This window comes from Micropterus dolomieu, linkage group LG18 (assembly GCF_021292245.1).
Source record: "Micropterus dolomieu isolate WLL.071019.BEF.003 ecotype Adirondacks linkage group LG18, ASM2129224v1, whole genome shotgun sequence".
Taxonomy (NCBI): domain Eukaryota; kingdom Metazoa; phylum Chordata; class Actinopteri; order Centrarchiformes; family Centrarchidae; genus Micropterus; species Micropterus dolomieu.
The window spans coordinates 18,269,184-18,281,383 of NC_060167.1; the positions used below are offsets into that span (position 1 = coordinate 18,269,184).

Consider the following 12,200-nt stretch of genomic DNA (forward strand, 5'->3'; position numbering starts at 1 on the left):
TATATATATACATACATATACACACACATATACACACACACATATATATATATATATATATATATATATATATATATATATATGTACTGTGAATTATCATTTATTAGAAAAGTAAATTTCACTTCCCTCCCTGTGAATTATAGCCTACAGCAGAGAGTAGCAGTGACTTTCTGTCAGTTTGAAGACATAACTGAAGGTTTCTGTACACATAACTCAGATGCTTTCAGTAAAGACAAAAAACATCTAAAATTTATATGCAACTTCTTAGTTTGTGATTTTAATAGTGATTATATCTATATAGTGCACAAAACTACACAAATTTAAAGCGTTAGGTTTCTAACATTCTATAAAAAGACATGGTTTTTGAAGATATACCTTGATGAATGGATGCACTGGGGTTTGCCACTTATTTGAAAAGTAAACTAAAAAACTATAATTAAGTCTCCGTCTGTGACTTGTAGAGCAGAGAGTGACAGTCCCATCTGTCAATTCACATCTGAAGACATGTTGTTCTGGACTCTGCCTGACTGGAAAGTAGTGCTGCTGATTGTGCTGCTGTGGGACACCCTCTGTGCTTTGGGACTAAAACCCACGAGACGGCCACTGTATTCCCAAAAGCCTCTGCTCCTGGCTTGGAATGCCCCAACTGAGGACTGTGCCCCGCGGCATGGTATTCGCTTTCAGCTGGACCTTTTCCAGATTGTGGCCTCACCCAATGAGGGCTTTGTTAGACAGAACCTCACCATCTTCTATAAGGACCGCTTGGGCTCGTACCCGTTTTTTGAGCCAGATGGGACGCCGGTGAATGGGGGGCTGCCACAGGTGGCCAGTCTTACACAGCACCTAGAGAAGATGCCAGGAGGTGTGCAGAAGTATATTCGGGAACCAGGGGCCACGGGTCTGGCAATTATTGACTGGGAGGAGTGGCGTCCACTCTGGATACGTAACTGGGAAACCAAAGATGTTTACCGCAGACATTCTCGTGAGTTGGTGCGTCAGAAGAACCCAACATGGCCTCCAGAGCAGGTGGCAAAAGTGGCCCAGCAGGAGTTTGAGATCTCTGCCAGGAAGTTCATGCTGGAGACGCTGAAGCTTGCCAAGAACCTGAGGCCCAACCAGCTGTGGGGTTTCTACCTGTTCCCAGACTGCTACAATCATGACTACAGGCGCACTCTGGAGAACTACACAGGCCGCTGTCCTGACGTAGAGGTAGCCCGCAACGAGCAGCTGAAGTGGTTGTGGACTGAGAGCACGGCCCTCTTCCCCTCCATCTACATGGGCACCGTGCTGCGTTCCTCAGCCTCCGGACGGCAGTTTGTGCGGAACCGAGTGAAGGAGGGGATGCGTTTGGCATCATCAGGCGATGGGTTGGCACGTCCTGTCTTTGTGTACACCAGGCCCACCTATGCCAACTCCCTGGAACAGCTGACAGAGGTGACGCTCTAACTTTAGAAACCCTGCCAGTCCTGAATTTGGTGTCTCTTCCTGAAACTTTCCTACTTATTCTTCACTGTTCGTGCGAAATTTAAAATGACTAATGTGTGCTGTGCCGTGTTGGTCCGGTATCATATCCTTTTTGGAAGCAGAGAATATGCACTTTTTTTGTTCCAAGATTAACCCTTCTCTCTCCCTCTCTGATCCCTGCATGCTGCATGGAGCTACAGCTCTGCTTTTCCTTATCGGCAGCCACAGACCTTTCCTGTTCTGGCAGCACACAGACACCCCAATACCTCTCATTTGTGTGGAGGGAGCAGGATGGGTGTTGTTCAAGCTGAAAATCTCGCTAACACCCTATAGACCGTTTCCTTATGGGAGAATGAACAGATAAGAGCTGAACTTCACATGGTAGCTTATGCCCTACTAACATTTTGGCCCCATTATAGTGATACTCAGCAGTGAATTCTTCCTGTGTTTGGCCCGTAGTCTTTAGAAATGTAAAATGTTAAAGTGCTGTATCATCTTTTACAGACTGACCTCATCTCCACCATCGGGGAGAGTGTGGCTTTAGGCGCAGCTGGAATCATCATGTGGGGAGATGCAGCGTACGCAAGCAGCAAAGTAAGCCCCCACACACTAATTATGAAATAAATACATTAATCACTCAGACTCAACTTACATGTTTGACCATGAACATTAACATCTGGTGAGTTTTGACCTGCTGCTCTTGTCTGTCATGTGTGCAGTCATTGTAACTGTTATTCCTCAGGGCTCCAGTTGAAAGTTAGTGGCTTGCATGACGTGGACATCTTCAGATACACAGGATATTTTTGTTGGAAGTGTTTTATTTCCCAGTTACTTTTAGGCTGCGAGGTACTCTGATCATATTTTGGGCATTTCAGATAAAAGCTTAAACATGTGCAAGATAGACAGTCAGTCAGAGGGCAAAAACATCTTTATTCCACTTAAAGGGTAATTTCTGTATCTTTAACCCTGAGCCCTATTTTCATATATTTTGGAGTAAAAATGACTAGAAGGTACAAAAGATTTTGAAATTTGTGCAGTAACTTCAGCTGGGAGCCGGAAGCAACACATTCCTTCGGAGCATTTGCACCCATCAATCTTTCGTCCACAAAATGCTGAGAAAATGGAAAGGATCCCTACGAGTGACATCCCTTGTTTTTAACCTGAAACTGAAGTCTCGCTGAAGGACAGTTCTTGCTCTGAAATCTCATGAGGCGAGATGTTGAGGAAACGTGAGTCAGAGTTGGAGAGAGGAATTTGTTGTGTTGGAGTAGCATTAGGAAAGAAAGCATTGCTAGCAGTTTTCTGCAAACTCCTCCTCCTCGTTTTCACCGGCGTGTCCTGCAACAACTCACAACAATTGGATAATAGATTAGAATAGCATGCCCCATCATAACAGAATATTTATTAATAAGGGCTTAATATTACTAGTGGTGAAATATACCTACATTTACTGAAGTAATGTTCATACCATAGGCCTATACCATTGATATGATGAATTGTTACAGAATAAACTTACAGTATAAGTTTTAGCATTACATAAAATGGTTAAAACTCCAGTCAGCCTCTCACAACATTAAAATTCTACACATTGATCCAATTTTATATTTTTTTATATTTTATATATATACATATATATATAAACCACATACATAATGACATCATTTAGAGCAGTGGCTTTTACTTAAAATTTTTGAATGTAGTAAAATGTACTTTTAAAAGAGTATGTTTATATAGTGGGATCAGGCCCACTACTTTCACCTGAGGGACGGATCTGAATACTTCTCCACCAACCCTAAACCTCACACTTATGATTAATGTGATTTAAAATGTGGGCAGGTTTTGGTGTCCCACAGTGCAGACTAGACTTCTTGTGAATCCTGACGTAGGTGAGTGATGGCTGTGTGTTTATTTTTTTCTCTCCAGAACAGCTGCTCAAACTTGGATGTGTATTTGCGAGGTCCACTAGGTCAATACCTCCTCAACGTCTCCACGGCAGCAGAGCTATGCAGCCAGACCTTGTGTGCTTCTCGAGGCCGCTGTCTGCGCAAAAATCCGGACAGCGACGTTTACTTGCATCTGAACCCCCTCCACCACCACATCATCGAGCAGAGTGGCAAGCCGGCCGTCACCGGTGAGCTTGGCGAAGCAGAGAAGAGAAGTTTTCAGACAGAGTTTCAGTGCCAGTGCTACAGTGGCTATCAGGGAGAGGTCTGCGAGCAGTCAGACCCTCTGCACCAAAGAGGGACAGCATCTCAAACACTGGCATCTGCACTGCAATGTGTGATCTTACTGATTATCTCTCTACTCCTCTGTTAATACACCGTAAATACTGTAGACATAGCAGCATTTTATGTCTAAATATAGAGCACACCAGCTGACAAGTTTAGAATTTTAAAGCAACATTATGTAAGATTTTTTTGTGTGTGTGCGATTTGGTGCCCCTACCGTTTTAGACTGTAATTCACCTTCGCAAAGAAGGACAGCTGTACACGTGCCTTTGTTATAATTACATTACTTACGATCAGAAACTAGCAACAACTTTGATAATACAGCCAAACATCAAGCAAGTGCCACAACACAAGACATCACAATATTACTTAATAGTCCAACAGAAAGATCGCCCGCTCTGCATCTATCTTGCAGTGTTTTATTTCGCAAAGCTCTCGCCAATGCTGGGAGCTTCTTGCATGGTCACACTTTTCTTTCTTCCGCTGTCAAAGTCAGCTGTCAAATTATTACGTACTAGTCCAACAGCTACAAGGCCAGCTCGTCATCTGTCTTGTATCCTTTCAGCACCTGGTTTCTCTTCTTCACGTCTTCTTGGGTCTCCTCGCAGCCTCTGCCATGATATCCATACTGAGAAAACCGAGCTAGCTTCTTCCTATTGCTCACTTGCTGAAGAGTTTCGTTGGTGTGATGTGGTGCCTTACAACATTACGCTGTTGTTGCGATAGGTTTCCTTCCTGGGACTACACTGTTATGTAGTAGAGATGCCATTCTCCCTATTAAATGTCAGTGTACCATCAAAATTATTTTAAAGCTGTTTATTTTAAGATAAAATTACTACATAATGTTGCTTTAAGGAGTGTGGAGTGTCATTTTTTTTCCTTTTTTTTTTTTTAAAACATGGATGATACGAAGTGAATTTTAAGAAACACTGTGGAAATTGCAAGTTATATTTGTTTATAACTTTTAATCTTTTTTAAACCACGGAGGGCTCGCTGGAAATGACCTTGTTTACATTTTGCTCTCAGTTTCCTCTCAGTCATTGTTTCCAAAAGTGTCAAATTCCATGTTTCTCACAGAGAGAAAGTTTTTTGGGGGTAATGTGATGAATGAGTTGATGCGTGGTGAAATTGGAATTGATGCACTTAAATCTGAGAACAGAACAATATATTTCAAGTGCCTGATCTTTTTTCAACCTCTCTCTGACATCTGATGTTTTTATGGAGGCAATTACAGTTTTAATATTTATTTGAATGTATTTTTAGGTGTTTTATATTATCTTGTCCAATTTTTATGTCCAAAACATGACTACTATAGTTTCCTCTTTAAAACACTATATAACTCGATTTACCCTTTTCTGTATTTCAGCAGTTATTTTACATCAGAAGCACAAATGATATAAAACCAATTTCTCTGACATGGCCTCCTCTCTTCATGCTGTTTTATCAAATTAGACTTTTGTTGAAGTAAATAAATTTCTTTGTTGAGGTCCTTGCCTAGTTTCTTTTAAGATTTACAGAACACAATGAAGAGGGATAACAAAGTGTATGCTGGTTTTCAGGTCATACAGGTATGGATTTGTTGTTTTCAGTCAATAAAAGTTAGATTTCTGGGGAAAACATGTTATCATTGGCCACTAAGGGGAGGCAAAGCCAGCTAGTCATGTCCACATTTAGCAGGCTGCTGCCTCATACCCCCTCCCCATGTAATTGTAGGGTGCTGTTAAGCCAATGGTTATTTATACTGCTTTTAAGAGTTGAGCAAGGCATATATTTAAAATTGGAGGATGAAGAGTTCATTATGGCTTTCTTAGAGTAGAACTATTACTTATGTAGGTCAAGTCTCTTCAGTAAACAGTTTTTCAGTTATATTTACATGTTTTATTGAGTTTTACAAACGAAAGCTGATCAGGATAGACTGATGGAAGATATTTTTACTTGTCTCTATGACTTCAAACCCGCCCTGCTCCTCCTGTCTTATGATTAGTTGTTAGAGATTCTTTGTGCACTTCTGATTGGTTGTTAAAAACCTTTTGCACACTTCTGATTGGTTGTTATATACCCGAGAGCGCACATCTGTTTTAGTTCTGGTGAAAATCTGATTCAGATCATGAGACCGCTGGTTGCGTTTTCCCTGTACGTCCAGAACTCAAAGTACAAACAAAAGTCCCTATCCAGTTGTTAAAAAGGTAAGTCATTGTTTGTACTTTTGTCTAAAACGTATTTTGTCTTTATTTCACACTATAGCCTATCATTTACTTCCCATATAGCTACACCACAGGAATGTGTGTTTGTGTAAAACAATTTAATAGACAAAGAAAAGCACATGTTTAATCAAAAGCTGAAAATTCTTGCTGCCTTTCACAGATTCTGAAAATCGAAAAAAAAACACTTTATTTGCTTCGAATTTTGATCTTTGAGATTTCAGTTCCGGACAAATTAAAAACAGCCTTTCTGTGAATATAACAATGTTGCAACATCCTCCAAAATGTTCGCAACAATACTTACGTGATATTAGCAGTGGTGTCGTTTCCTTCCTTTCAGGGATGAGTTCCTTCCCTGCTGAGGCGCTGCTTTTCTTGAAACTGATCAGCCTTGTTTCAGGCCTGCAGTTTGCACCATCGACTTTACCCCAGGTGCCATTCCTCACCGTCTGGAACGCCCCCACCGCCAGCTGTCTCTCTCAATATGGCGTGGACCTCGACTTGGGCATGTTCAACATCGTCCATAACCAGAACCAAACCTTTATGGGTGAAAACATAACCATCTTTTACTCTGAAAAGCTCGGCCTGTATCCCAGGTACTCCAGCCAAGGAGAGGCTGTCAATGGCGGGGTGCCGCAGAACGCCAGTCTGGAGGAACACCTCAGAGTTGCCACTAAAGATATCCGCACTTGTATTCCTGACAAATATTTCCAGGGCCTGGCTGTGGTGGACTGGGAGAGCTGGAGACCTGTATGGATCAGAAACTGGGAGAGTAAAAAGGTATACTGGGAAGGCTCGAGAGCGCTAGTGAGGTCCAGGCATCCAGACTGGAGCCCTGCGCAGGTAGAGGCTGCTGCACGGGCGGAGTTTGAGACAGCTGGGAGGAGCTTCATGGAGGGGACGCTGAAACTGGGGCAGCAGGAAAGACCAGAAGGGTTGTGGGGTTATTATGGTTTTCCCAATTGCTACAATTACTACAGCAACAAGAGCACAAACTACACAGGGGATTGTCCGGCTATAGAGAAATCAAGGAACAACCAGCTGTGGTGGTTGTGGAACGTTTCCTCTGCTCTTTATCCTGACATCTACCTCAGCCTCGACCTGCGCGACCTCGGCAAAGAAGTGCTCCTCTACACTCACCACCGCATCCTGGAGGCCATGAGAGCAGGGGCTCAGCAGACCCCATCCACGCCGCCCGTGTTCCCGTACTCTCGCATCGTCTACACTTACTCATTAGATTTCCTCTCTCAGGCAAGTAGCAGATGTTTTAACTCCATGCACCTTTTTGGGATTGTCACGATCTGGTCTGAATACTCTGCTTACCTCTTGTGGGGGGTTTTACGCCTGCAGGAGCACCTGGTTTACACCATAGGAGAGAGCGCTGCTTTAGGATCTGCAGGGGTAGTGCTTTGGGGCGACAGTGCCTACTCCAAATCTAAGGTATGGTAACTGACCTGTTGTCATGCTCATGCGTATGGAGGACTGATCCTGACAAATTCAGAAATAAATAGCCTACATAAATAAATAAATGCTCAATAAATAAATAAATAAGCATTTGATTAAATGCACAAAAAAAGACAGTAAATAAATAAATGTAGGCAGTAATTAAATTATACAAGGAGACAAATGTATATATCTATTTTAATTAGCTTCTTTACTTAGTCACCTTTTGTTATAATTAACTTATTTATTTATTGTCCGTTATAATCTTCAACTTTATTTATTAATGACTTCTTTTTTAAATGTATTTATTTATGTGTGTTTTAATATTTTTGTCTGTTTTATTCTTCTGTTGCATTTTCTACCCTATTTATTTTCACCCATGGTATTTATTTCTGCCTGTCCTTTTTACATTTATCTATGCATTTCTGCCTCATTATGCAAATGAGGAGGGGCTGTGTCTCAAGGGGTCAACTTCTCGCCTATTGGTGGACAAGTCAGATGGGAGAGCTCTAGGCCTACTCTACCTGCACACAACAAGCTTGCTCCCCACACAGTCAGATGGCTTCCTTCAGTGCGCTGAGGAGGTGTTTAGCTACTCTGTTTGAAGACAATACTACCAGCCATGTCTTCCTTCTTTTCATGTGGACACTCTGACCTACAGAGTTTTCAATTAACGACTTATACAGACACAGAACTGCAGGAAAGTGAGCTGTTGTTTCTGAGAGCCACATGGTCAGTTAGCCGCAGCTAAATCTGGAGTGCACTCCTATTCAAGTATTTACGGTAAATGCTCCCACATGGAGCAGCTCGTTGCTCTGCTGTTTCAACAAAAACGCAATTCAGGATGAAAATTCAACTGTGGTGTTGTGTCGGGAGATGCAGTGACTTAACCAGCGGTGAGTAAAACAATTTTGTGAATAATACATGTAATTTGTTAAGCTATGAGGAGAGTAAAAGTCCATTAGCCGCTACGCTAATTTATGTAGTGTTAATATCATATAGGCTAAAGCTCTTAAACTAGTGGTGGTGACTAAGAAGTAAACTAATCTTGACAGTTACCATTAAGAAGAATTTTATTCTTCTGTTAAATGTGATTGCTATTAAGCCGTGTTTTATGTGTGGCGGTGGAGTCAATTTAAAGTTAACTTTACTGCACTTAACCAGTCGAAATGATTTACTGAAGGCTAGTTACTGTACTTCTATGTCTTGCACAGAAGACAGGAGGAGGCATGCGGAGAACATAACCAAATTCGTCAGAGGAAAATAAGAAGGAGGAGGAGAAGGAGAGCAACAAAGAAAATAATCCCCAAATAATAAAATTAATTCCTTTATATTCCCCCTTACATGCCTAGTTGTTTATGTGTAGATACAGAGGAAGAATGGGACACAGCACACATCTCATCATTACTGTGTGTTAGAGCATGGGAGAACAGTGGATACTTTTAATACAGCCCACATTCCTAATTTTACTGTGTAATTATAACAAGTGGAGAACATTCAAGATTTTTTTTACAACTGTCTGCATAGCTAAATTCATCTTGTGTAATGAATGAAAATAAATAGGCCTACTAGGCTCCTCTCTACTTTGACATTTAAGATTAGCTGTGTTTGATCCACCTTCATACACATATGTGACATTACTGTACAACTTGAGAAAGGTAAGTCGTTTTCTGCTACAGCCTGCCTAAAAGAAAAGTATTTTGGGGATTAAATGGGCTTTATTAGCTGCTGTAGTGCAGGATGAACTAAAAACCCATTTCTCAACTTATTATTCTAAATCATGCAATGAAGAAGAAATGCATAATAAATCCTGGGACAAAATCTGTCCACAAATACAGTACAGCATGTAGCCTAATGAACAAGCTTTGTGTTATAGCTGACTTGGGCAGTGAAATGTTTCATTTTTTAATTCATGTGGTCATAGTTGTCCACAACTCAAATCAGAATTTAAGGAAAAATGTTTTATACCACCTTAAGAAGACTTCCTATCAGAAAGGTAGGACGGTATTTCAATGTACAACTGCAGCACTTAAATCTAAGTAAAGTAATTTCCCTGACATTTTTGTGTTATTTTACTTTTAATAGACACATGTAACAGGTTTTATACTTCCTGTGAGTATAATCCAATTAATCTTATTTTCATACTGTATATCATCTGTATAAATTATGTTGCATGTGGTGCTCGCATCGTGTACTATTGAGACTTCATTGCCCTCTTCAGATAAGACTCTCAGACTGTAACATGTGTCTTGTAAAGAGAGAAACGGACAGAAAAAAAGTCTCTAACTCTGCCTGTCAGCTTTAAAACTGAATTTACCATACAGAATTGAATACGAGTGCATTCCATATTTAGCTGCAGCTAGCTGACTGTGTGATCCTCCCTATATCACAGTTCTGTGTCCATGCATACAGCAAACTGAAAACACTTTGTCAGAGTGTCCACACAAAAAGGGAAGGAAGACATGGCTGGTAGTATTGTCTTCAAATAGAGTTGCTAAAAGCCTCAGCGCACTGAAGGAAGCCATCTGACCGTATGAGGAGCAAGCTTGTTGATGTGTGCAGGTAGAGTAGGCCTAGAGCTCTCCCATCTGGCTGGTCCACCAATGGGAGAGAAGTTGACCCCTTGAGATGCAGCCCCTCCTCATTTGCATAATGAGGCAGAAAAGCATAGAGAAATGTAAAAAGGACAGGCAGAAATAAATACCATGGGTGAAAATAAATAGGGTAGAAAATGCAAAGGAAGAATAAAACAGACAAAAATATTAAAACACACACACAAGTAAATACATTTAAAAAAGAATTAATAAATAAAGTTAAAGATTATGACAATAAATAAGGTAATTATTACAAAGGTGACTAAGTAAAGAAGCTAATTAAAATAGATATATACATTTATTCTTGTATAATTTAATTATTACCTTTTTATTTATTTTTATTTATTAATCGGATGCTTATTTATTTATTGAGCATTTATTTATTTCTGTATTTATTTCTGAATTTGTCAGGATCAGTCCTCCATACACGTGGATTGTCTGACTGTCAATGTGATCTCATCTTCACTTTTAGGTTCTAATATTGAAACCATTCACACAGTGTGTTTTCGATACTGATATACTACAAGTTTTGTGTTTGTGGTCACTTAATCTCTTGTAAATCTCTTCTATTTAATAGTATTTTGTAAGAAAAACAAAACAAGAAACCCCACTCTAAATAGATGAAGGCCATGTTGTTTTGTTTACTTGGTGTAGTGATTTATAAGTCAAATGCGGAAACCGGAAGCATCCTCAGATACCCCTGATGAAGGGAAGACAACATAAACATAAAGCAAAAGAGCTGTGCAACATGTTTTAAGCTCACACTGGTCTGCACCTCGCTATGCGTGTGTTCTTAAAGTTGGACAATTTCAAAAGGAATCTGCCAGCAATGTGATCCCTTTGAAATTTTTGGAGATTTACTTCATTCCTCAGAGTTTTTTCCCCTATTCTTTATTTCTGGTCTTAGAAATTGTCATCTGGCATTATTCTATGTCTCTTTCATTGTTAGCAAATTCCATTAAAAGACCAAAACTCCTCTCAAAACTTCAGCCCCCAAGCCCTGATTAACTTCACACCTTTAAACACAAATTTATTTTTTAAAGGCAAAATAATTTCTTAAAACATGCTGTGATGTCACATTAGTCTTTTTTCATAATGGTATCAGCTATTGTTGTCAACCAAATCAGTTATCACAAATATGTTACCTTTTACATAGTTGCGAAGTTGTGTAAATGCTTTATTGGTGATTGTTTGGAGCATCTTTATTTTACTCTCTCTTGTATCTTTTCCACTTTTAGGCCACTTGTAACGCAGTCAAATCCTACATCGATAAGACTCTGGGTTTTTACCTGGTGAACGTCACGTCAGCGGCCGCTCTTTGCAGCCAGACCTTATGTTCCTCTCATGGAAGATGCCAGAGGAAGGACCCGAACTCAAGGGACTACCTCCACCTCGACCCTGCCGTGTGGAAGGTTGTGTCTGAGAGGAAACCAGAGGGGGGACACGACTACAGAGTTTTAGGACAGATGAAAACACGTCAGGTGACTCTCGTGAAGTCCAAGTTTCAGTGCAAGTGTTACCCGGGGTGGAGTGGTGAGAACTGCTCCAAATCAAATCAGTGATAAAAGACTTTCCTTGAGGGGATAAGACTGAGGCTAGTTTGGCCCAGAGGTAGCCTTATCTGTACGAGTACATGTGGTCACCTGTGAATGGAAATGTTCAAATCTTTGACCAATGTATTTTCTTAATTAATTACTTTTCTAGTTTTCCTTATTTTACATGGGATATAATGTTTTTAACTAATCCAAATTTATCAAAGTATGCAGACCAATGTTTGCATTCCAATTGTGTGTGATACTAAATGAAGAATGTACTCTTTAAAGGGACAATTTGTAAGATTTAATAAATTCATAATTTTAGCTTAAAACATTAAAAAAATCTGCAGAATATGAAAAAGTTCTGACTTCATGTCAAAGACGTCTATGTAATGTGTTGTAGAGATATCTGCTGAAGTTAGCATGCTAATCAGCTAACCCCGGTCCGTTCTGTCTCCTAATACCACTTTGTACTTCAAGAGGCAATAGTCCGATAGTATAGCTCTGGCCTCGCCCTGTAGTTTCACCTGGGAATGCGAGCAGCAAAATAAACTCACAAAAGAAAGGAAATTACATTTCTCTACATGCTGTCGCTGTCTCCCTGATGCCCGACCTTGCTCCACTCCCGCTTGATGCCGCTTCTCAAAGCCGCTGTACTTGACCTCAGTAGTATATTCCCTGTCGTCAAAGTGGCCTCCATCTCCAAGGCAATTTCGCACTCAGTCAGCTAATAGG

General features: G+C 40.4%; 2 protein-coding genes and 1 long non-coding RNA gene across 5 annotated transcripts in view; 2 read left to right on the top strand and 1 right to left on the bottom strand.

Moving 5' to 3' along the window:
* The window catches only part of hyal2a (hyaluronidase 2a), a 5,384-nt gene extending 838 nt beyond the window's left edge, over window positions 1-4,546 (top strand). Inside the window, exons 3-5 of the mRNA XM_046029101.1 lie at window positions 462-1,434; window positions 1,969-2,058; window positions 3,388-4,546. Of these exons, the coding sequence (XP_045885057.1) occupies window positions 505-1,434; window positions 1,969-2,058; window positions 3,388-3,780 (1,413 nt within the window). The 5' untranslated portion in view covers window positions 462-504 and the 3' untranslated portion in view covers window positions 3,781-4,546. The remainder of the gene's footprint in view (window positions 1-461; window positions 1,435-1,968; window positions 2,059-3,387) is intronic.
* LOC123956727 lies at window positions 2,375-6,811 on the bottom strand. 2 transcript variants are annotated; one of them, XR_006821612.1, is made up of 3 exons: window positions 6,198-6,811; window positions 3,439-3,600; window positions 2,375-2,811 (listed from the first exon to the last, which is right to left on the bottom strand). It is a non-coding gene; the product is annotated as an uncharacterized LOC123956727 (long non-coding RNA). The 2 variants fall into 2 exon arrangements; XR_006821614.1 differs by having other exon boundaries at window positions 2,375-2,802; window positions 6,198-6,809.
* hyal1 (hyaluronidase 1) lies at window positions 5,733-11,826 on the top strand. Of its 2 annotated transcripts, XM_046029103.1 has the most exons (4): window positions 5,733-5,878; window positions 6,234-7,144; window positions 7,244-7,333; window positions 11,169-11,826. In XM_046029103.1, the coding sequence occupies exons 2-4, from the start codon at window positions 6,236-6,238 to the stop codon at window positions 11,490-11,492; spliced, it is 1,323 nt and encodes a 440-aa protein (XP_045885059.1). In that variant the 5' UTR covers window positions 5,733-5,878; window positions 6,234-6,235; the 3' UTR covers window positions 11,493-11,826. The 2 variants fall into 2 exon arrangements, with proteins under 2 accessions (XP_045885059.1, XP_045885058.1); XM_046029102.1 differs by lacking the exon at window positions 5,733-5,878 and having other exon boundaries at window positions 6,204-7,144.
* Window positions 11,827-12,200: the final 374 nt, after the last annotated feature.